The sequence below is a fragment of the Amia ocellicauda genome, chromosome 22 (genome assembly GCF_036373705.1).
Source record: "Amia ocellicauda isolate fAmiCal2 chromosome 22, fAmiCal2.hap1, whole genome shotgun sequence".
NCBI classification, from domain to species: Eukaryota; Metazoa; Chordata; class Actinopteri; order Amiiformes; family Amiidae; genus Amia; species Amia ocellicauda.
Window position 1 is genome coordinate 16,703,643 of NC_089871.1, and position 26,350 is coordinate 16,729,992.

The 26,350-nt window shown below is 43.0% G+C and overlaps 1 protein-coding gene across 3 annotated transcripts in view; it reads right to left on the bottom strand.

Annotated features, from left to right (window-relative positions):
- Positions 1-1,308: 1,308 nt before the first annotated feature.
- palm1a (paralemmin 1a) overlaps positions 1,309-26,350 on the bottom strand; it is a 58,666-nt gene continuing 33,624 nt past the window's right edge. For 2 of the 3 annotated variants that reach the window (XM_066696301.1, XM_066696303.1), the window contains exons 4-8: positions 21,387-21,514; positions 18,066-18,180; positions 11,137-11,158; positions 6,527-6,658; positions 1,309-3,835 (exon numbers count right to left, since the gene is read on the bottom strand). In XM_066696301.1, the coding sequence (XP_066552398.1) occupies positions 3,309-3,835; positions 6,527-6,658; positions 11,137-11,158; positions 18,066-18,180; positions 21,387-21,514 (924 nt within the window). In that variant the 3' untranslated portion in view covers positions 1,309-3,308. The remainder of the gene's footprint in view (positions 3,836-6,526; positions 6,659-11,136; positions 11,159-18,065; positions 18,181-21,386; positions 21,515-26,350) is intronic. The other variant, XM_066696304.1, reaches the window with a different exon arrangement.

Sequence of the window (26,350 nt, forward strand, 5' to 3'; positions counted from 1 at the left end):
TTAACAGACCATTCATTCAATTACAGACCCTGTTTAAAGGGATGTTTATATGAGTTGCCAACATTGGAAATAATTGTGTAGGCCAATATTTGACCACCATTAAAATAAGACCTGAAAAGGCCCCACACACATAATAGACATCTTCAAAAACAAAGGTTAGTTTGGGTCACTGCCTGTAAAACCTTTGATGTCATTCAAAGTTGCCTTCTGTTTTGTTTGCTTTAATTTTCCCACTCAGTGAAAAAAGTATTTTGTTTCTGCACAACTTTTGTTGGAGCAGTGTGGGGAATTAGTTTGACAATAAATGGAGCCCAGATCATAGTTACTTCTGCTGGTTTATGACTTAAACCTCCAGATTTTAAACAGGTATTCAATGGGAGCTAGAATCCATGGGGAACAGGACTACCCCACACTGAAAAGCCAAGATGTTAAATGCATTTATACTTTTTTTCCTTCAAACTTAATTTTACTTATCGTGACAAACCATTGGATGCATACCCCCAACAGATGACACTTACATTAAAAATTTAATTAAATTGTAAAACCTGCCAACGTTTAAGATGAAGCCGACAACCCCTTCAGAAAAATGTCCCTTGCTCTGTGGGATCATTTCACTAATGTAACTGTAAGGTCTCAAGAGGAAACAAACACACCGTACAGTCCTTTGCCTGGGAGTAAAATGCACAAACTGCTCTATTGGTAAGACACTGTACACGAACACAACTCAAAAAAAAAACAGCAGGACCCAGTTGACGGCTGTTTCAGATACAGCATGCTTTGTTGTGATTGAAGAAGTACACAACAAAAGGAGCAGACTTCACAGTTGTTCACAGGGTTGCGGTTGTGCAGGGTGACAGAAAAACAAGTTGCAGAAAGTGGTCCAGTTCTGCATAGAGGTGGATAGGGGGTGGTGGTTGTTTTATACCTGAATACTTGCATAGAGTCTGTTACAACATTTCAGAAGAACTATAGACAGGCTCACGGTCACTGCCTGTCAGACTTTGAAATAAAAACAGATTCACCACAAATGACTTTAGTGAGTCCAGCCTAATGCCATATTCAGTTAATTTTGAAAAACAGATTCAATTTATTCCTAGATAAGTTGCACATAAGCTTTCAGCGTAGGATCGTAACAACTCTTAAAAGGAAAACTATTTAAATGGGCTTGGTGTTCGTGTGGCTTCACTTCATTAGCGCTCACTTCCACGTTTCCTATTTGCTGATATGTAAATGTGCTCCAAAAACAAACAAAGAAATAAACAAATCTAAAAGGAAATAAAGGAGAAACAAAAACAGAACAACAGAAAATAAAATAAAAAAACAGTTGTTTAATGTTAGCTTCAAAGCATTAGCAGTGTATTTGGGGGGAAAAAAAAGCTAAGAATAAAAGGAGTATCATGGGAAAAATAATTTCTCATAAATTCCTTGAATGTCAGGATGCTCCCGAGTTTCGCTCTAGCTTTACACCTTTACACACATTAAAAACCACCAGGATGCAGACCAATATTATCTGTATTCATAAACACCTGCTGTGTCATTTGCTGTGTTTTTGAAACCGTGTCTGTGTGTGCAGAAATGGTGAACTAGGTTTCGGCAGGTCAAGAAGTGAAAGACAACATTGTTCTGATCATTAATCTCCCAAAGGATTGTGAATACTAAGGATCACTCTCAAACTGAAAATCACCATGTTAAAAAAAAAACAAAACAGACACATAAACAAAAAAATCGAGAATCTAGAATGAAGCCAAACAGCAAGACATTAGTAATACGATCTGGACAGCACCGTTATAAACATCAAAATATGCTTTCAGACTTCAAAGGGCAATTTACATAAAGATTACAAAAAATAAAAATACATTTTTAGAAGTATACCCAAAATAAGAAAAAATAAACCTATTTTTATTTTCTTTTTTGGATCAAAAACATTAACCATTGCTCTGTCTAAGTAGGTGTTTGCATCACTGGAATAAATACAAATTGCTGTGGTCCTTGTTTTTAAAATGGCACCAGCCAACATCCATTTATCCAAGGCTTAGTTTTTCTTCCAGGGATAAAGCCTCATAAAATGAATCAGGCAAACTTGGCTGTTTACACAATGGCATTTATTTAATGAGCCTCAAACTCCGGTATGAGAGACAGAGGTATCTGAATTCATTCAAATGATTAAAAGTAGCAGTATAATTAATATTAATGTGATAATGGGAGAGTACATATCAATTCCCAGAAAGAAAAACAAAAAACAAAAAACATGTTGGTTTAATTCCGATCTAGACACTTGATGGCACAGCGAATAAACAATATTGATGTTTCAACAGTAAACAAATAAATAAAAACATAAACAATGGAAAATAAATGTTATTTTGAAGTAGTCAGGTAGTTAAATATTGTAACCTTTTAGGTCTATTTCCATTCTGACTTTGTTCGAGGGGATTTATTTTAATAATTCAAGTGCCTTTGCCATTTAGTTTTTTCAAGATGAAAATTGCTTTTTTACATCGCGAGCTGTTTTAATATTATTATACAAATGTATAACTGGCACTTTGTTTGCAACCTCACTCCTATACTGATAATTGGTCAATTTTGGCATTATGCTTTTCTTTCTTTCAAGCATTCTTGAAATCAATAGAAAAAGATTCTCATGTTACTTTCTTCATATTTTTCATATTTTAAAAGATATTTTCCTTATTAAGGTTGTCTTATTTTTTTTTAAATCATGTCTTTTTACTTCAAACCAAAAATATTGGCATAACACAGAGTTAATCAGATGCATCTGTATTTGCAGTGACGAATATGTAAAGCTTAAAAAAAAGCCTAATAAATATATTTAAAAAATAAATGTTTCTTATTTTTATTATTTTAATATATAGATTGATATACGCATCTGTGTCCTTCATACGGGAAATGTAAGACTACAAAATCAATGACAGTGTATATGAGATGTTGTGTTTAGTTTGATAGATTTATGCATTCAGGATGACACTGAATAACTTCAGCACAAGACGGATAGGGGATAATTCCACCTCCTTCCCCCTATTTTGGAGAAATCAACCTCAGATAACTCAGTGCTGAACCAACTGATTGACTTTGACAGTTTGTTTTAGTACTAATCGTAAAGATGCAAATGCCCCCCACCCCCCAAAAATAAAACTATTTAAAATAACAAAATGTGATAAAAACAAAAAACAAAACAAAAACTAAAAACATTGGGGAAAAACAGTCGCTCAAAAGGTACAGAACAGAATGTATTTTTTTGTTTTTTTTTGTTTGTTTTTTACTCGAAAAGTCAAGTCCTCGTTTGAGGGCTAGGCTCACATGACTGAGCAGCACTTGCAGGGCTGTTTCTCCTTTGTGTTGACGTCTCCTGCTCCGGCTTCAGCCTCGGCTGCCTTCTCCCCACCCTCCTGGCTTTTCAAGGGATCCGCCGCACTCCCGTTGGGGGGCGCCTGCTCCTGCTTGGCCCCGTCGGCGCCTCCTTTGCTCTCCCCATCCTCAATGACCACCAGCTCGGCCTTCACTGTGCCCTCCAGACCCAGCACCTTCTTGGTCTCACTCACATCTTCCACGTTCTGGTAACCCATGAAGACCATGGTAACGGGGCGATCCTCTGTGGCTTCTCCCTCCGCTGTCTGGGGGCTGTCAGTGGGCTTGGCTTCCATGCCAGTGATCTCCTTCTTGGGGGTCTGCTCTTGGGCCTCGGCAGGTTTCCCTGTCTTAGGGGTTCCCTCGCCCATGGAGGCCTCGTCAGCCTTGTGAATGAGCTCGTCCACTTCTGAAGAGCTCAGAAGATGAACCCCGTTCTCCAAGGCTCCATCCACCCCACGCACCTCGTGAACCACTGCAGGGGAGACAAGAGGAAAATCAGGGGCCTATTTTAGGACTCATGGGGCAGTTGTCAGCGCAGAAACCACTACTGTGTGCTGGGTTACATTCATATTCCTTAACGTGAACCGTACAATTACCCAATATATAGTTATCGATTCAATTTACACATTATTGGTCCCTGTGCTGACGGCAACACCATTAAAAATTCCCGGAGTTAAGTAAAAGCTCTTAATTAGTGAATGACAACAGTATTTGCAATTTCACTTTCTGAAAACAAATGTGTCCTGCAGTTCAGATTTGAATCTCAATTCACATGAACAGGGAGTGGAACGTGACTTGAAATCTCCCCAGGTTTTCAATGAGCAAAGCTTGAAAAACAATGCCATTTCTCCTACAATGGAGAAGCAAGGAGTGTTTAAAGAGCTATTCTCTCTAACAAACATTTACTTCCACTGCAATAGCTGCAAAGCAGAAGCAACTGCAGCACATCAGATCAAGCGCAGACAAGCAAAGCAAGGAAATGGAGAACTGCCTTTCACAGCGGAAACCATAGAGAAATGTAACCCCCCCCAGGATTTAAAAACTCTCTTGGCAGTCGCTGTTCACTGGATCATTAAGTTTAACTTTGCAAGACCTTTAGAAACGCATTGGACTCCCACAAAATCTGGAAGAAACTGCGTTTGTCAAGACACCCATCTTAAACTTTTATAAGATTTCTCTTTTTCTTGAGAACATACACATTCAACACACTGTTAGCTATCAGCAGTCCCTCCGTCCTCCAAAAGTTTTAGATGCAAGACTTTTCTCCTCTAATGATCTTATTATATGAGCATTTAAGTAAAATGGCATGGTGAGCAATGTGTGGGTGTACGCTGACAGCAATGTTAATTAAGAAGAGAGAGGAGGGAGAAAGTGTACAACATATTTCAGACACCACATGACGCATTTGCTGAAAGTGTAGCAGCAGTTTATTCATTTATTTTGATTAAAAAACAACTTGTATTGGATTCTCAGCTAAATCCCAATTCCACAAGATGTGACTGGCCTCCCACCCACCAGCCCCTCCATTGCACAGCTATTTGCCTCTTAAATCCCCCAAATCACTGTGATTCCAGATTCTTATATTCCATCCCATAGGTGGCAGTATAACATCTTCTGCATCCATAGATGATGTACTCTCTTTTTTCATATCATACAATACAGTAAGGTACAGTACTGCCATGTTGAGTTAGTTAGTGACATTAAAAACAAGCTAAATGCAATCCGCTCTCTTTTGCATTTTCTTTACATCATCGGTCCCTACAATGTGACTCCATACTTCCACTAGTAGCCTCATCAACAGAATGATCATCACTATCACTATCATCTCATTTGATTGTCTCTCCTTTGGCTGCCCCTCTCCAAAGCTTCCAAGAGAAGATCTACAACCCATTGCCAACCAGTAGATCCTTATTTTTTTTTGTATAAAACAACCACTCATTAACCATATTTACCTCCATCTCAAATCCTCACTGGATCACATTAGCAAGTACAATTGTACGCAAAACAGTATATCTTCCACATGCACATAGATACACCAGCTAAGGTGTTCAGTAGTCAACCCCCCAAAACCAGTTTCAAGCTTCCCACCAAACTCCAGTTGTCAAGGAAGACAGGGTGGGTTGGATCGGAGGGTCTGGGGGAAGAGTGTGATTGGGTGCATTCTTTTCTGGAAGACTGTAGCTCAGGCATAGCTCGTCCAGAAAGAGTCAAGGTAGTCTGGGGTATTAATGGGGTGGTGGCATGCCTGTGATATCTACAGAGAACCTTCACTACAGGGTGACCAAGTGACAAATGTCTCAAAGGCACTACATTAGGTTTCAGCTAAACATTGCGATTCTGGACATCACAAGGAAAAAGATTACACTGGTGACGTGAAATGAAGAAATCGCCGTTGAAAGCAATTCAATGTTGGGGTGGATTTAAAAATGTATCACAGAAGGCATTGAAGAGGGTGTTGCTCTACATGAAATATATTTTTGCAAAGTTTAGTTGAAACTAGACGTTTGTCATTTTATATTTAGAACACTTGCAAGCAATTATATAAATTTTCACGATTGAATTACAAAAAATTATCTGTTAAAAAAAAAGGAATATGTAGAATTCCAAGAGCCACTAAGGTATTAATATTTTTTTTACCTGTTCTTGGTCTGTTGGTCACTCTGCTACAATATGCCATGCAGGACTAAATGCACTTTACTTCTTTATTGTTTACTTTACGAGAAGTGGATTACAATGTAAGATATAGACCTGATCCTATTGGAAAAAACAGAATTGCATTTAGATGAGTTGATGAAGCATCCTATGGCTGCCCCCTTTTCCGTTCTTGTTTCAAATCCTTTACTGTGTGCTTGGATTGACTCTCTCGTGAATTTTATTTGCAACCAAAGGGTGATGGTCATTGAATTTTGTTAAGTTTGGTACATAATAACGTCCAAAAAAAGACACAGGGTAGGACAAGAAATAAGAAAAAGGAAGGATGTTATGGCAGCTCACGATTGAATAATAGTATTTGTAACGCGTCTACTCTCGAGCTAGAAGAGTTTTACTACGTTTTACAAATCCAACACTCCGCTCATGGTCTGGCTGATTGCGTAACACTTCTCGTAAAGTTTGACCGCTGTCATTTGCTCCCCCCCCCGCCCCCCATCCACATTCAAGTCACCTTTCTGGTCATCCTCATAGACTTTGACCCCTTGGTGCGAGAGGTCTTTGGGCAGCAGGGTGTTGGTAGACAGCACTTTTGTCTCCCCTGTGAGTCTGTCCTTTTCGATGGTGATCTCTACTGAGTACATGGCTGGGTGTCGACAAGAGGAGACATTAGGGCCACAAGCTCACTTGCTCCATTCACCCCTTCTTCCATTCACTCTCACCTCATAGACTCTTTATAAATCCTGCTTTAAAACTGTGCCTTTTTTATTTATAATTAGTGGCAATAGTGAATTTAGTTCCTTGATTTGTTTGTTTCTGCATTTCTTTAAGCGGGTCTCTCTGAAAAGCACATTAGTGCAATAAGTAGTTCTGTTAAGGAGCCCTGGTTACATTCCGGGCTCTGGAAGAATGCAAACCATAATATACAGAGGTCCTGTGCACTGATATATAAATAAGCTTGGGTGACAACTCAAAAAACATCACTTCTCCTCAGATTGGGTTTCAATCCATTCCTGTTTCCTCAAGCAATGGCAGAGGTTAGATTTGACTTTAATCCAACAACAAGCCCAAAAACTGGGCACATGTTGGCCTTAAACAATAATGAAAAAAAAGGCATTTTACAGGTTCAGCCTCCTAAAGTGACGACCTGTACGAGTATGCTGCTGCCATGGCAACCACCAATTGCCAGTACAGCAACAGCCAGTTTTTCAACAGCGCCTTGGTACCATGGTAACAGCAAATTTGCCAGTGTAGAAATATGGGGGATGGTTATAAAAATAAAATAAAAAAAATAGAAGGTTATTACCCTGGGTTACTTAATATGCAAGTACGGTACACACTAACATTCAGATTCCCAGAAGTGTAACTGCTCAGCTACATAGTGTACACAGACACCCACCCTCACAGACAGACAAACAGAGGTGGTTATTGAAAACAACTGGACAAGGAAAACAAAAACAGTACACTTGTTAAAAGCAGGAGAAACACCGTTAAAGACTTGATACAATATGTACAACATATTTCACATTCCTGCAACATGGATGGCGCAGGGAGAGCAAACCAAAAAGGCAACAGAAAAAAAAAATGTTGTAGTACAGAAATTAAGTAGCGGGAATTCAGAGCAAAAGAAAATATCACTTTTTAAGCAGCAACTATTTCAGAGAGCAAAACCCATTGAATGAATTGAGCCCCACCCCCCAACAAGAGCTACATGGCAGATCCTACACATATGAAAACAGCAGGAGTTTAACTCTTTCATGCATTCAGATATCAGACTGTTGTGGTTTTGATCAGAGACATTCTAGATAGAAAAGGTCACCACAGACACTCCATCATTGCCCCCTAGGGGGATCTTTGGGTTGCATTAGTCCATGGAAAGGCTCAGATATAGCTCAGCTCTAGGGAGAAAGAGCATCCCTCTCATTAGAAATATTCCAAAAGCAATTTTCTGCATCAAGTCAGATTCCAAGAGAAAGCACCAGCTTTACTAGCAGTGAGCGATCATAGCTTTGTCAGCCTGGGCCGGTACCTTAAGGTGACAGGGAACTGGCAAGCACAATCCCCAACCATGACAGTTTTACCCCGTGGGGGTTTGTAAAAATCAAAGATGTACGAGGGCTCGAGCCCTCGAGGTGTTGTGTGTCTTTAGGGTTCATGTCAAATTCTGCTCCTTTCATTCCACTCCTGCCTGATCAGTATTGATTAAAATATGTCATTTTATGTCCATCCATTGGTTGTGTTAAAGGCCATCATGTTGTTCTTCCCCCCATTTTAAAAGGGTCATTCTTTTTAAAATGTTTGGAACCAATGATTGTTTTCATGTATTACACAAAGGATACTGACTTTAGAGATCATGTTCGCCCACAATGGGGATTGTGGGTCCAAAATCGAGGCTACGCCAATAGCCCACTGTGGCTGAGGGGACTTTGTAAAGATGGCAAATTGCTAAAGCTGTTGGGTATGTGGGCATGACATGATAAATAGATAGATTTTAGACTTGCCATCTATCATTTGGACAGACTAAAACAAACAGTGCACATTTGATCTAAACTGTACGTTGCAATAGACAGTCACCGAGCACGTGCTTCGTGCTATCTGTCAGTTAAGAATACATAATATTGTCTCTAAGATCAGAGAGATGTAAGAATTGACTGATGGGCCAAGACTACACGGTGTAACTGAAGTGCTTGTAGACAATTTGTCTCTCATTCAATGTTTTCCCCCCATCGTGGACTTTTTGAATTCTCCTGAGTTTTTTTCTTTCTTTTTCTTCTGAAGTCGGCAGGACTGTTAATGAACGACTCCTCTTGAGAAAATGAGGAGCAAACATGTCCCACTCAGCTGGCAGATCGCTCTACCTCTGTGTGAGTCTCCAGTCGCGTCGGTGAGGACCCTCGCTCAGCCGAACGGCACAACTATAAAATTACAGCTTTCTTTCCCGACCTTCTTCTGTTCATAAAGAGACACTTCAGTGTAATCTCTCACACTCTTTATTACAGTATCGTTGCATGGCTGAAAGCAAATGTTTTTTTTTTTAAATAAAACAACACCTGGATAAGCCACTAGAGTTTGAGAGCCCCACATGATCTCATAAATATCCAAAGACTCATCATCCACATTTATTACTGTAATGCACTCCCATTTAATTTAGGAGGCAACGGGCTAAATCAGTGCTCTTCAGACACCAAATTGTAAGCAAGCCAGAGAACGTTATACATCCTGTTTTGAAAGCTTCAGGACAAGAGCCAAGTAAAAACTGGCATCTGTCGAGCTCCTTTTACTCATTTAATTTCCTCGTACTTGCCTTACTATATAATGCGAACTCAAGACAATTAAGTGAATAACATTTACAAATCTTGTACACCACACCAACCAGTGCACACTTACACAAATACATATTTTTTCGGTACTTTGTTTTCTGCAAAATAGATTCATCATATTATAGAGCAGTTTCCTTTTTACTTTCTGGCACATCATTTTTATTCGAATATATGAACGGACAAACTAAATTTCCTGCAGATAAAAGCGTCACGCAAGCAAAAGGTTTATAGCAGATGATACATGGCTTGTGCACAGGATATCAGGGTCAAATATAGTTCAGCAAAAAAAACAAAAACAAAAACAAAATGTATTGGCTTCTAAGGATTGTATTTTGGCTACAGCGGATGAAGACTCACCTGCTTTCATCATACCTGAGGCACCTCCGGACTTGTCCAGACGAGGGCTGTTGTGAACTTTGACCTCTAAGAAGGGGTCATGCACAAGGGGACAGAGACGCAAAGAGAGACAGTGACACACACATGCAGAGAGACAGGTGGTGACCAAGAGTGTGTGGGAGGGAGCCAAAGAAAAAAAAAAGAAAAAGATAGGAAAACTACAGATCACAGATTGAAATTCGCTCTCTCTCCAGGCAGGCAAGGACCAGAATACTCCTCAGCCTTCTGAATTTTTCAGAGGGGAAAATTATTACATCAGATCAGATCAGAGCTCACCGGAGCTGGATCATAAAAAAAAAAATGTTGTACAAAGCAGTTCAGGCTCAGGGTCAAGCGATCCGATTTTTGTTTCCGGTTCGTAAGTGGCACACACGGTAATATACCTTTTTATATATATAATTTTCATAATCTGTCTATATGCCCTCCCTTAATATTTTATTTACATACAGTTAAACGTCGATTCTCGTGCATTTTGTTTTTGTAGAAATCTTCCTTTGTTTTTACAGTCAGAAAGATGTATTTATCACTGTGAATAACATCACCCACGAGTTGCCGAGTGAGGAAAAGTCACTTAATACCCACTGTCTATTTTGTACTTTTGTTTAGTTCGGACTCCCTGTATCTTTTCAAAATCCGGATTGAGTCCTGATGCAGTTCATGAACAGGATCAGAATTTGAGCTGGATCCGAGGAATGGATCTACAAATCACAACATAAAATTTCCTTGAAATTATCTGAAGGCTAAACATGCTTTCATATACTCTAGGCTACAACAGTCACAGACTGAAAACTATAACTTGCTTATTGGTCAGATACATAAACCAGCTTAAACTTAATTTTCCAATAAATGTTCATTGAATATAAGCCTGTTGCACAATGTATCTTGACACTTTGAAGTCTATATTCTAGTTAAGGCAAGAGCTACTATATTTATTCATTTTTTAAACTGGACGGTAGCCTGCTGAGGGACATTTGCAGGACCACTGAAAAACCATAGGTAATCCACTGAATGGGGACGGATCCGAAATTGACTTGATATAAAAATGAGGTTGATAACCTTAGCCACCACTACAACATGAAGGAATGTACAGATTGCTTGTCTGCTCCTCCAGCACTAAATCAAGGGAACGCCAAATGCTTTTTACGAGAACTTCTGAGAGAACCATCAAAACTGCTGGCTATCAAATCAGCAGTCTTAGACATGGAAATCATCAATCTTTGTGATTAAACCTTGGCTTTTTCTCCTAAGTTCACGTGCACCTGCTGGATTAAATGCTACTGACAAGAAACCCCTCAGCCACAAGTGTGTAAATCCTATGAAAATGCAGTAGCTGTGACACAGTCAAGTTTCAGGGAGTGTCAGCGTGGGGAATTGAAGATGTGGAGATTGCGACAGTAAAATAACGTACCTTTCGCAGAGCCTGAGGGAGCCTGTGGAAAAAGGGAACAGAAATGGAAAACAGGATTATAATTAATAAACCGTGGCAGAGCTGCTATGATGAATAGCAGTAATGTAACATCTTTCCTTCTGGTTTATTTTTCAACATTTCCTACAGGCTGCGACCCTCTGAGATGCTTTTATTACTAGTATTCGATTAGATACTCTCAGATGAGATTACAGTCTATGAATTAGTGAGTGGTACAGGGCAGTACAAGCTTTTAATCCATATTTTTATAAGGATCTCCTCAAGCCAATATCCAGACAATATCTTGCACTGACAGAATACATTTGGAGGCACCACTTCTTCATTTTTATAATTCAGAAAACTGCCATGTAGAAATCAGCAAACAAGCAGCTGGGGTATAAACACCAAGCCCTGCATAAGGCACAAGATTAAAGCAGCAGGCAATATTTGTGTCTTATCTATATTATCGCTAGGCTCTTGGCTCTAATAAAGTAAATCCAAATAACAGCTACTGGTTCTATTAATATCTGTGTGGCGATTAGTCACATTCAGAGCAGCAACAATATAACGATAGTTTGCAAATGCAACTCCGGTTATCTGAAAAAGGAAGCACTACCCTAGGGGGAGGGGTTTCTGTGCTCTTCCGTAGGAACCTGATTGAAAAACATCAATCTATCAAAGCTACCATTGGCCCCTGCACTCGTCACTGAGAACAGGTCCCTTCCCACTTCCTGTTCTATAAAACGTGATGTCTGCGCAGGTTCGTCCCCTTTTGCCGGGAGCTAGGACTCCCGCGCGACCTTGCAACCCTTGGGCAGTGCTTCCTTTTTCAGATAACCGGAGTTGCAATCGCAACCTATTGTTATTGTTCAAGTTGGAAGCACTGCTCAAGGGGGAGAGGTTAATGTATAACAAAACTGTCACAAGGGAGGAGGCAGTGAGCTGATAAGGGAGTAATCTAAGTGGCCCCATAGTGAGCCGCCCAGGAGCGAAGACTGCAGTCACGCTCTTTTTGGGAACTGTCCAGAATCAGAATATACAAAGCAGGGCTATAGAGGTTAACTGTTACGCCCTCCGCTTATAATAGCAAGGCTGGCTACTCTACTAGTGCAGCTAGGAGTGAGGCCGTAAACTACTTGCACAATATTTGGCGCAGGCAATCATGCAACTTATGCGCCCTCCGCGCATTATCATGGCAGTGGACCCCTGATCCAATACGAGCGGGGCCACAGACCCACTGAAACACAACATAATACACAGCTGGCTAGTCAACAGAGTAGCTGAGCTGAAAACAACAATATATATTGTGTGGCAGCAGGAGCATTCATTCTGCCTCCGCGCAGCACAGGAGCATCCGCAACTGAACAGTACAGAGCGGAGAGCTCCACTGTGCTGACAACTTAAAATGTCATACAAACGAACTATATACACCATGGGGTGCAGGAACGAACTCTTGCGCCACCCACGGAACACAGGAGCAGTTGATGCCTGCTGATTAGACCAGCTAACGCAGGGCAACACTAGCTCTACTGTGCTGACAAATTAACAATGTACAAAGCGGAACATGAGAGCCCGCTCAAGTGCTTACCGCTGAGGACAGCAGCAGCGGTCTCTTGCTCTATGGCACACAGCCAGAGTGGGCCAAAGACCTGCTGACCAAGGAACTATGTACACAGCGAGGCAGCAAACAAGTCGAGCATCATCAGCTGTGAACAGCAGCAGTGAGCTTCATTCTACACAGGCTAGAGTGGAGCCATAGTCCTGCTGTTTACACATGTTATATATACATAGCGGGGTACAGGCCAGATGCCTGCACCACCACAACATAATGCAATAATGAACAAACTATATACAGGGTGGCCTCCTAAGGCACCGTGTTCAGGCACCCGGTGGACTCGTAGGCCATGGTAATAGTGTCCACAATTCAATGCTTTGAAAGCGCCTGGCCCTATGTCCGCGCTCCATAAGACAAACAATTGGTCTGAGCGCCGAATGTCCTTAGTGCGTTCCAAATAGCATCTGAGGGCCCGAACAGGGCAGAGCTGACTCTCTTGCTCCAAAGCAAAAGGAGGAGGATGAAAAGCCATCAACTCAATAGGCTTGTTGACATGAAATGGAGACAGCACTGTTGGGAGGAACGTAGGGTTAGGCCGTAGCATGACCCTGTAGCTATCTCCTGCAAAACGGACACACGATGGGTGTATGGACATCGCGCATAACTCGTTCACACATTTTGCAGAGGTGATTGCCAGCACAACGCAGTCATAAGTGACACTAGCTTCAGCTCAGCTGTGTTCAGTGGCTCAAATGGGGCTTGGGAAAGTGCATCCAGCACTACATCAAGGCGCCATGTGGGCAGTGAAGGTGTGCGAGGAGGCCGTAGCCATTGAGCTCCGTTCAGAAACTGCACACGCCAGGGGGCTCGCCATCAATCTGGACATGACATGCAGGGATGGCTGCCAAAGCATTGCCTTGCACCTGGGACAACAAGTCCACTCTCACTGGGAGTTGCCAAGGCTCTCCGTGCAGGAGGGCAATCAGGTCTGCAAACTAGAATCTGCAAGGCCACCGTGGGGCTATCAGCAGAACTGTTGCTCGTTTTCTACTGACCTTCTCCAGGACCACCGCGTAAATGAGACAGCGTGGCCATGTGTGGGCTAGCGCCCTCTAGGGTTCCTGAGTGGTCTCGGATGGAGAACCATAGTGGGCAGCGGGTGGACTCTACCGAGGCAAAGAGATCCACTTCTGCTCTGCCGAACTGCCTCCACAATTGCTGTATCACAAGTGGATGGAGGCGCCATTCCAAAACCGGGGGGGCCTCCCTGAGAGAGGAGGTCTGCCACCGTGTTGGATAGGCCGGGGAGGTGAACTGCTCTGATGGAGCGGTGGCTGCGCCCACAAAAGCAGACGGCGTGCTAGACAGTACAGTCTGCGCGACCGGAGACTTCCTTGGCAGGAAATGAGACAGTCCGAGGAGTACTGCTTGTAACTCCATGATGTTGATATGGAGGGCCCGTGCGGGCTCCGTCCACCTGCCTCGGATTCCACGTCCATCGCAATCTGCTCCCCTACTTTGTTTGGAGGCGTCTATCGTCATGACTGCTCGGCGGCAGACTGGGCCCAGGGGCACACCGAGGGCTCCGCCACTAACATAGCACCTTCCAGCACTCTGGAATGACTGTGACTCGGCATGCTCGATCACGGCAAGGGTGCATCTTGAGAGACCTGAACCACCACTGCAGCGGCCTCAATTGGAGGAGGCCAAGGTGGGGGTCTGTGATGCAGCCACTAGGAGGACCAGCAGCTTCTGGCAAAGGGACACCCTGACACGAGCTCTCAGTCGGAAGAGGGAGAGATATGCGTGTATGGAGGCAACTCTCTCTGGCGCCAGCGTGGCGAGCATGGCAACGGAATCAGGCGGCTCTTATCTCAATTGACCCGGAGGCCTAATTCTGAGAGCTCTAAACCTGCTCCTTCGAGTGAGAACAAACCAGCCAGTCGTCTAGGTAATTGAGGACGCGGACCAATTGGCAATGCAAAGGGGCTAGCACGACGTCCATGCACTTGGAAAAAGTACGTGGGGCAAGCAACAGGCCGAAGGGGAGAACAGCAAACTCGAACGATCTGCCCTTTAAGGCGAACCAGAGAAACTTCCTGTGCGCTTGTGCAATGGGGATGTGAAAGTACACATTTTTCATATCCACTGTGGTGAACCAGTTGCCGGGCTTGATGGCCTGGGACATGGTGTGCAGGTAGAGCATCTTGAAGCGCAACACCTTGAGGTGGCGGTTCAGGCATCTCCGATCCAAGATGGGGTGGAAACTTTAGGAGGGTGGGGCTGTTGCCTGGGCTGTGGCCTGGGAGTTGCGATCGGGAGTCCTCCCCATCAGCGAGCTGCCGCAGGCTGCCTGTGCTGCTGGGCCTGGGGTGCAACGGGGTAGACATGGGCCAGCTGCAGGGACTGCTCTCTCTCTTGGAGGGTGCGTGAGAGGGTGTGTGAAATGGGGGTGTCCATGAGGCGGGTCCTATCCTAGCCTAGCCTGCGATAGCCAGATCTAGCGGTGCACTGCCACAATGGCTGCTAGGGATTGCCCAGTCGACCTTGCCCCTTGATGCATCACCGTCACCAGCTGGTTAGCCTCCACCGCTATCTCCGAGATAGGGGGCGGGGTTGGTGATGCGTTGTCGTGCTCCGAGGGCTCAGCCAGCTGGGCCAAATACAGGGCCAGCAGGTTCTCTGTGTTTCTGAGGCAGGCCACTTGGGCTCCTGCCTCAAACGCCCTTCGAAGCAGCGTCTCCATGACACGACACTGCCTGTTGGGGCAGGCCAGGTCACGTAGCTCTGCACACAGCAGAGGTAGGGAGACAAGCGTGGAGTTGACCCGCGGGAAGTCCACCAGGCCTGCTTCTGCCGCACCATGGCCCTCAGTTTATCAAGGAGGTCAGGAAGCAACGGGAGGGCCGCTGCAAGCGCTGACCTCTCTCAAACCTGGAGCATGGCAGGGCAGGATCAGAGGGCTAGGGGAGCTGGAGACACTCCACGGCCCTCTGAATCACCATCCAGAACTCCTGGTCCTGTCCCGCAGGAGCAGGAGGGATGTCCTCACTCAATGTTGGAGGAGGGGTGGGTGAGACCAGCGAGTGCTCGCTCTTCCCTGTTGTTTACATGCTCGCGTGTCCGGCAGGGGGGACGCGGTTGCCACGGGGGGAGCAGCTGCCGTGGCAGGTGCAGTCGTGACAGTCAGCGCAGCAGCAGATGCAGGCAGAGAAGCGAGCACAGGAGGCAAGGCTGTCTCCGAAGCTGCATTTCTGGAGGAGGAGACGGAGGGGTCGGGGAGAGACGGAGATCCAGCGCCACCGAATCTGTCACTCGCCGGAGTGGGAGATCGCCGGACGTGACGGCGATTGTGGTGGTGCCAAGTGGACCCGGAAGTCACAGCCAATTCATGCCCGCTTGTTGGTGCCCAGACAGACAGGGCATAGAATGTCCCCAATCCAGGCAGGCAAGTTGCTTCGGCTGTAAGTGGCACAATGGCGGGGGCGCGAAGAGCTCATCACCGAGCGCACATGCGTGTGACCAGGGAAACGTGCAGCGGTGGCGTCGGTCAGTGTTTGCACCAGGGGGCACACAACAACTGAAACACCGCCACGACAAGTGGAGCACCTAGCGTCTCCACCCAGCAATGTTTATAGACACGGGGACACTGCAACACCAACCACATGCAACCTTGTTGTTGCCGGACAGAACACTGTATATTCCAAGCACCAGGTGCAGTGCCGCCTAGGCCTGTAGGCTTAAACCACGGAGTGTATGCCTGGGTTTCCAGGGACACCAGGTGACGTGGGGTCCAGGGTCTGAGGGGGCCAAGGGCAGTAGACCACCTGCCATAGCGGGATCTAAAACCGAGGCCTGCAGACACAAACCCTTGTAGCAGAGCTCTTTCTCAGCGAGCTGAGAGAGCAAGATTTCCTACAGCCACAGTTGCGGACAGTAGTGTGGGCACAAGCCGGGGGAGGAGTCTCTCACCCCTTGGTCAGTGCTTCCGACTTGAAAGATAACCAATACCAATAACTTAATAACTTATTAACTAGTTTAAAGGTTACACTTTCTTTATCTTAACAAAGAAAACATGAGAACAAGCTGTCAAAGGATCAGAGGGCTGCAGAGGAGGCACTAAAGAAGTGGAAAGTAGTTTTGGAGTGTGAGCTAACAGCTCCTTAATCCAATTAGTATCAATTACAGCTGGGCAGAATAGTTTAATAAATGCTCTTTTCATTGTAAATCGGGAGACACAGGGAATTTGACCCACTTTAGCAGGGAAGCCTAACGTAAATGGATTGGAGGCAGAGTTAGTTGCAAATATTATTAATTATTATTATTATTAATTAATTAATTACTATTATTGTGTTGAAGAGCAAGCACACCTAAATATAAGGTTTGGAAACAGTAAAAGTGAAATGATTTTTGAAATGATTTTTTTTTTTAACACTTTAGATTACATGGCCCAATTTAATATTAAATAGATATTCGATTGATAATCTATTAACACTCAACAGATTGCTCAATAATTATCAATATAATGTTAATGTAAGATCTATCTATACCAACAATGTTGTCTGCATGATAACAAATGCAAGTTACAACATTGCTCCGCCATCTAAAGTGGAGATATCAAACCCATAAGCCAAGTTAAAAAAAACTATTGGGGCAAACGTAGATATCTCCACTGACCCATTGTTTTTGTCCATGTTGACAACGTTTTTGGCATAGATAGATATTAGATTAACATCCTATTGAACTTTAATGATCAAGTAATTGAATAGTAATAGATTTTCAATGGAATATCTATAATATTAAATTGGGCCACATGCTTAGTTATATAGTTATAGCACTTGCAGAATCCCAAAAGATTGCAGGAGATGGGGAGGAAGGAGGGAGAAGGAAGAGGTGGGAGGGGGAGGAAGGAGGTCTGAAAGACACTGATGACAAAGAGAATGAGAGAGAGAGGTTGGGGTGCAGGGTTGGCATAACTGTTGCTGGTGGCTTGAAGTAACAGTGCCACCTACTGTCAATACAACAACAGACCTACAGCTGTGGGGATGTCTCTGCACCTGAGGTGAAACCATAGCATCTCAACCCTACTGCTCATTGTCCTGTCTATGGGTAATGCAAGCGCCATTATATCATTATGGTCTACTATTCCATCCTTCAGTCAATCAGCAGAAGATAGAGATTGTCAATATATAGCTGATATTGGCATACCAGTGGGGACATCAGTTGTCAAACCCTTGAGGATAATACAAAAAATGATAGTTCCCCTCAACACCTTTCTGCCCCATATGGTATGAATGCTCTATGGTCTGCTATGGTCGAATATCCTATCGTCCCGTGGTGACACTATTATCTGTAGTGCCTGCCTGCAGTTTCTCACCTTCTCTGGGTTGTCTCCGGCCTTCCCCTCCTCTTCTTTGGCGGCCTCCGATAGGTTCTCTTTGGTCGAAGTTGCAGACACGCCTGTCTCCAACTCCTCCAGCTCCTGCTCCAGTCTGAGAGAGAGAGAGAGAGAGAAAGAGAGAGAGAGAGAAGTTGAGCTCAGCTCCAGAATATGCTATATATATATATATATATATATATATATATATACACACATACACAGTATTGTGCATGCAAAAGTTTTAGGCTGGTGTGAAAAAATGCTATAAAGTAAGAATGCTTTCAAAAATAGTATTATATTAATCAATTAACTAAATGCAAAGTGAGTGAACAGAAGAAAAATCTAAATCAAATCCATATTTGGTGTGACCACCCTTTGCCTTCAAAACAGCATCAATTCTTCTACGTACACTTGCACACAGTTTTTGAAGGAACTTGGCAGGTAGGTCGGCCCAAACATCTTGGGAACTAACCACAGTCCTTCTGTGGATTTAGGCAGTCTCAGTTGCTTCTCTCTTTTCATGAAATCCCTGACAGACTCGATGATTTTGAGATCAGGGCTCTGTGGGGGCCATACCATCACTTCCAGGACTCCTTGCTCTTCTTTACGCTGAAGATAGTTCTTAATGTCTTACACTGTATGTTTGGGGTCGTTGTCATACTGCAGAATAAATTTGGGGCCAATCAGATGCCTCCCTGATGGTATTGCATGAAGGATACGTATCTGCCTGTACTTCTCAGCATTGAGGAGACCATTCATTCTGACCAAATCACCAATTCCATTTGCAGAAATGCAGCCCCAAACTTGCAAGGAACCTCCACCATGCTTCACTGTTACATGCAGACACTCATTCGTGTACCGCTCTCCAGCCCTTCAGTGAACAAACTGCCTACTGCTACAGCCAAATATTTCAAATTCTGACTCATCAGTCCAGAGCACCTGCTGCCATTTTTCTGCACCCCAGTTCCTGTGTTTTCATGCATAGTTGAGTTGCTTGGCCTTGTCATGAAGTCCTCCATGAAGGCCACTTCTGACCAGACTTCTCCGGACAGTAGATGGGTGTACCAGGGTTCCACTGTTTTCTGCCAATTCTGAGCTGATGGCACTGCTGGACATCTTCCGATTGTAAAGGGAAGTAAGCATGATGTGTCTTTCATCTGCTGCAGTAAGTTTCCTTGGCCGACCACTGTGCCTATGGTCCTCAACGTTGCCGGTTTCTTTGTGCTTCTTCAAAAGAGCTTGGACAGCACACCTGGAAACCCCTGTCTGCCTTGAAATGTCTGCCTGGAAGAGACCTTGCTGATGCAGTATAACTACCTTGTGTCTTGTTGCTGTGCTCAGTCTTGCCATGGTGTATGACTTTTGACAGTAAACTGTCTTCAGCAACCTCACCTTGCTAGCTGAGTTTGGCTGTTCCTCACCCAGTTTTATTTCTCCTGCACAGCTGTTTCTGTTTCAGTTAATGATTGTGTTTCAACCTACATATTGAATTGATGATCATTAGCACCTGTTTGTTATAATTGTTTGATCACACACCTGACAATATGCCTACAAAATCCCTGACTTTGTGCAAGTGTACCTAGAAGAATTGATGCTGTTTTGAAGACAAAGGGTGGTCACACCAAATATGGATTTGATTTAGATTTTTCTTCTGTTCACTCACTTTGCATTTAGTTAATTGATAAATATAATCTATCAACATGTCTATTTTTGAAAGCATTCTTACTTTATAGCATTTTTTCACACCTGCCTAAAACTTTTGCACAGTACTATATATACACACATTGCTCCTTCAACATCGGTGCCCAGGCAACGCAAACACCCACTAATATTAGTTTTCCTGTTTTAATTCTCCGAAACGGTATCTCATCCTATTTTATCTGAGAGGCCAGTAAGGTCAAGGAGCTCTACATTCCCCACTAAACGCTAAGCTGTCCGAGGAACACAGACATCTGTCTTCATGGGGATTAAAACCCTGCTAGAATGGCAAACATTTTCTCTTCGCACTAGGGCTTAACACACAGAGGAGCGCTGCTACACACTGACTGGAGCACACTGCACTGAGCCCACACACAACTCGCTCTCGCCTCACGTCTGTGGCGCTGATGTCGGATGCAGGCCTATGCCGATTGTAGTGTTGATACGGAAAGGTCCTCTACTACCCATTTTTAGCTTAAATGTATACGATTATGCAACATAGAATGATGAACTTCAGCATTGAACCAATCATACACCACATTATCAACTGTAACTGGAAAACTCTCTTTGCCAATAATGCATTATATCAGACAGGCAAAGAGTGAGGCAGTTAGCTTCCTCAGGATCCTGTTGTTGTTGTCTGAGAAATCGCTCCATACCGTTAACTCTGTACTAAGCACTGTGTAATGGAGAGTTACATAAATGCAAGTTGCATTTCTAAATTTTATTCTCACGATATGAGATGTATTCATATACTTAGCTATTTTAATTGGTTGATATCACTTTTAAAGTTTGTGTATTAATATTTCACACATTTGCTACGGAAATATCTGAAACATCCGGGCAGCCTCCCAGGATATAAACTATGAACTGTACTGAGAAGATGTCTTATAAAGCTATTATTTTACTAAATTCTATCATTGATATATGAATAAAAAGATCTGGGACTGCAAGCATACAGAGAAAACTCAAAATAATGGAAAAAGGAGGCCTTTTACTTTTCATCATCATCATGAAATAAATAAATAAATAAATAAATAAATAAGAATTTCCCCTTTCTCAATGGTGAACTTTCTGGGCTCCTGTTATTTACGGATTTGCCAGGTTTTTTTTTTGTTCCCCCACTCCCAATGACACAGCCAGAGAGCTAGCCTAGAGCTCACTGCTGCCAGGACTGAATTTAATCAGAAGATTGGAGCGCTGTGCTTGCTGAAAGTGCCAGGGAAAAAAAGATTGATGCCACTGGTCCGCTGTCAGCGAAAATGAACAAATCAAAAAGAAAAAAAGAAAGAGGGGAGCCTTCACTGTTGGTCCCTTTTAGAGCTAGACGCTGTTCCCTGACGACACTGTAACAATCTCCTGCTGGGTCCTACACCTGTTTATTTCCACTTGTCTACTGAACCAGTTACTTCTGGACAGATCCCCCAAATCTATCTCTTGTTTTTGGGACTATTTTTTATACATTTAAATAAAATAGAGCTCCAGTTCTCATTTGTTGATCAACTGATGCACTACCCTGAACCCTTCCACGATCAGTTGGCACCAATCCCCTGAGATACCCAATACCTCCCTTCATTAACAGTGGTTCCTTCCCAACCCCTCCACTGCCACCTCCTTCACCTCAGAATGGCCTCCTCCAGGCCCTTGGTCTTGGCCTCGTCCTCAGTAAGTTGCTTCTTGGCTTCATCCTCCTCAGAGCCAGCAGAGGGTGCACCATCCAACAGCCATCGCTCCCTCAGAGCCTTTGACTTGAGGGGGGAGAAATGGACAAAGAAAAGGTCAGCTTGGGCTCAAGCTTAGCCTATATACCAGAAGAAAAAAATACATAATACATGATTTTATAGGCTACGTGCACTACAAGCCAAAAAATGTTTAATTTAACAGACTGGGAAACTGGACAGTGTCACAACATCCACCACTGGAATTGATGACCAAGACTACCAATTTTAGACCATAGCAAGAGGGTGCTGTAATCAGGAAAAGTTCCTAGAGAGAGACATATAGACTCCCCAAAAACTCATCAATTGATGGTAATGGTAAGATTGACTCTTCCTACAAGTCAAAGTCATGTAAAATAGTGTTATTCGGAGATTTGTTTATTAAAACAAATACAAATTAAAACTACTTTCATTTAGTCTTGGAAGAATTTAGTATGTTCCTGCTGAGGAAAAAAAACCTGAAGCCGGTTGTTTGAATTGAAGACAGGGGAGTGTTTGTATCCTCTCAATGCAAATGCAGCACTGTTGAAGAAAAGAAACATTGAGCTGATAACATACTTGTTTTTTCAGATCGTGTGAATTCGTGTGAATGTCTTTCTCATTTAAAAAAAAACAAAAAACTTTTGAATATCTGACACTTAAAAAAGCAGGGCAAAACACAAAAAATATCTAGGACTCATGATGAATGTTAGGCAAATTCCCTTGAGATTGTAACTGGAAAAAACAAAGCTCAAATAATTAAAAACTAAAGAAACCCAAGAGAAAAAAAAAATCTCCAGTGATTAGGGTAGCTTCCTGGAGCCACCAGAAGGCTTGGTCATGCCTGAAGAGAAATTTTCCCAAAAGAAAGAAAGGCCAAAAGACTTTTGACAAACCTGACAAACTGTGAGCTTAAGTCAGTTGGTTAATTGGGAACCTAAATGAGTCCTACCCAGGCCTGTGATTGCATTTGACAGCACTCAGCCTTTATCTTTATGATTTACTTTGCATAACCCCCCCCCCCGACCACTCCCTCAACCAGCCTCCCTCATTCTATGAAGCTGCCACTGCCGCAGCACTTAGGAGGAGCTGTCATTCAACCAGCTGACCACATGAGAGCAGTCAATCAGCGTCCGCTTCACTGAGCAGTGCAGAGGTCTGCTAATGCACGCCCGACCCCACAGGGCATTGCCATTAAGTGGAATAGTGGGACGCGTGCCAGCAAACACCAGGGCACCCTGCCAGGATCCCTCCTTAATTCAACGCCAGACAGACAAGCACTGGGCAAACACAGGGCTGGAAGATGATGGGCAGAGCCCCAGACAGCAGGTGTGTGGGTTGGTTATAGGCTATTTCACACAGAGTTTTTCTAGTCATTTCTCGGTGGCATGATGCTATGGCTCCGTATTCACTGGGGCACTAAGACTGGGTTTTAAAATTGTCTTCAAAAGGAACCTAAACATTTAAAGGAAGAACAATGCTTTGGCCAATTTGCTAAATTAAATTACCCTGCTTGGCACTAAAAATAGCAAACAAAGGCACAAAAGAGATTTGTATTTTGTCTTCCTTCACATCATGTACTGTGTTGTTGTTTGCCGTCTGCCGTTACCAGTACGCCAAAGACACAATGTATCTTCTGTTAATGCGGAATACGTTGCACATAAAAGCTAATGGGCAATTACTTTCCCAATCCAATGACTAACATTTGTCATGTGATTTGCTATTACCCATCTGCTTCTCCCAGTAATTAAGCACCGATATTCAATCACTACAGTCCTAGGTGGGAAATTAAGCATTGGTGTCTTTAAACCTGAAAATGCATTGAACAAAGTGACGTGGGTCTGAAACGAGCTACCTAGTCTTGCAAATGAATCCAACTCTCTGGATTCCTTCAGAGATCAATGGAATTACATTTTGGGGTTATCTATATGTTTAATTTTGTCTCTGTGTGTAAATAACTGAGCACAAAACAAAACCACTGAACAAAATGTGATGTAAAAGCCGCCCCCCATCTGATCCTCCTTGCTGTGGTGCCACAATCACTCAAACGAAATGGATGAAGAGTTGTAAATGAGTGCCAGAGGCTTAAGCAGAGCTGTGTAGCCCCAAAATTGTTCCCTTTAGCTCTGTGTGGCCCATGCGCAGCTCAGATCACTCCGTATATATACACAAAATAACTTCATAACAGTGTTGGGCCTTTGTATATTTTATTCCTCTACTTTCTCAAATGTTGTGATTTAAAAAAAAAGGGTTTTAGGCTGGGACCTAGGGGCAATTACCAAAGAAATGCTACCTATAAACGGGTGACAAATTAAAGGAAAACCAACATAAAGTGACTCAGTAAGGTGTTGGGCCACCACGAGTCACCAGAACAGCTTCAATGCTCTTGGCACAGATTCTACGAGTCTCTGAACTCTACTGGCGGGATGAACACCATTCTTCCAAAAGATATTCCCTCATTTGGGGTTTTGATGATGGTGGTGGAGAGCGCTGTCTAACATGTCAGTCCAAAATCTCCCATAGGTGTTCAACTGGGTTGAGATCTGGTGACTGCGAAGGCCATAGCATATCATTCATAATTTTCATACTCATCATACCATTCAGTGACCCCTTGTGCCCTGTGGATAGGGGCATTGTCATCCTGGAAGAGACCACTCCCATCAGGATAGAAATGCTTTACCATAGGATAAAGGTGATCACTCAGAATAACTTTATAATGATTTGCAGTGACCCTTCTCTCTAAGGGTACAAGTGGACCCAAACCATGCCAGGAAAATGCCCCCCACAGCATAATAGAGCCTCTGGACCCCCTCACAGTAGGGGTCAAGCAGTCAGGCCTGTACCGTTCTCTTGGTGTCGCCACACATGCACTCGCCCACTTGTCCAGAACACGAGCCAGTTGAGCAGTCTTTGTGACTGAAGCTCCTGCCATTCATGCCCCAATAATGATCCCTCTTTCAAAGTCACTTAGATCCTTTCCTCTTGGCATCTTGGTCCAAAATCGAGGTCAACTGGGCCTGCTCAGTATATTTGTACATCCCACAGAGTATGAAAGGATGTTAATTGCTGAATTATCATGCAGTACACCTCTTTGGAGGCATCTGCATTCATTACGTTCCCCCGTTCATTTATTATTTATTATTCAGGTTTTTCCTTTAATTTGGCACCTGTCTATAGGTTGATTAGCTACTCTACACTTGACTCTGCTTCTGTTAAATTAAAGATTTATAACAAAAAATAAATGATCACAACTCCTTTGGTAACATGACAGCAAGGAACTTCAACAGTGATCGAATTGAAGTGTCTTTCTGGCCACTTGCCAGCATCATAAACACGTTTCCCCCGAGATTCAGCCTAGACAGTGTCATAGGTCACTGGCGCTTCAGCCCATTTGCTGAATTCCGCTTCTAAAAATTCCTTGGTTTTGGCATAAATCTTTTTGACTATCCCTGTCTGTCCGTGGACCATCCTTTCCCTGAAGTAAACACAATCTCACATGCAAAGACACATTTGCCAAACTAGGAGGTTTTCATTTCAGACATTATTAATGCGTATTGATTACTAAAGACCCATTCACATTCAATGACATATTGCCTATAGGACAAAACACTTAATCTAAATTCTGATCTATTATCCCTTTAGGTTACAGCTTTCCTCTCCTCACACAGTTATAGTGAAGAGTATTTATGTTCTTTCTGCAAAAACAGTGCTGTTCAGCAATTTGTTTAATTAAAGACACATTACTCATTAAGCTAGTCTCATTTATCAATGTTATCTTTGATATCTGTCAGTGTTTAACGATCTCAGAAAAGATGTCACTGATAAATAAGTAGTTTAATTAAAAATATTTATTAAAGTAAGCACATTACCGAACTCTCATACTATCATCTACAATTGCAAAAACATCCCTTCGAGAAATCTGTATAAATAAAAAAAATAGAATATATGAAAGTGAATTTATTTTGCAATCATTTATCTTACCTTACTCCTACCCATAAGATTTATCGATCTTCCACATGGGTACCTCCCTCTACTCAGTCTCACAATCACCCCATCTTACGCACACATTTTCCCTCCCTCCCTCTTTCTCTCGCTTTGTGTGCACTTTGTGAAGAGACTGGTCACACCCAGGTCTGGGATTTGTAACATGACAAGAACCCTGCAGGGACTGGGGTTAGCAAGATACAGGCCTCATTAGTCAGGAATATGTATAACACTGTGGCAATAAAGCTGGCTGTGCAAAAAAAGCGAACTGAACGATATTAGATGTCAATGGTGGGGCATTCGCTGACCATTTACATAGAGATAGATTTTTCTATGGGCTGCCATACAGCTTAGTTCATCTTGCTGCAGTCTGACCATGTAATATTCCCCAAAAAATACATTCACTCAGGTGTTGTACATCTAAATCATATCCAACACGCCAAAACACTTCTTAACAAATGGACTCGCACTTTGCATTCTATCAATAAACACTTTATTATGCCTGCACGCAAGACTAACAGATACATGAAATATTAAAGAGCGAGTGATGAGTCGCTCTTGGGATTAAGGAGAGAAACCAAGAATGAGATGAATCACCCTAGAAACGAGTTGAACACACAAATCTTTAGAAACGCCCTTATTAAAAAGCGCTGTTACAATGGTGATTTCAGCCAGAGAGTGTCTGTCATTCATGGGACATAGGAAGCACAGATTTGAACTTCAAATTTGTTGAATATACATGACTGGCACATCACTCCTTTATACACTTGAGCAGATTTAGAACTCAATGTTAATATTTTAATGGTCACCTATGAATCATGCATAAAAGCTGTAAAGGCGGACCTAATTATGAAGTGTTAACCAAATGTATACTCAAGATTATGCTGAAGAAACGTTCAATTA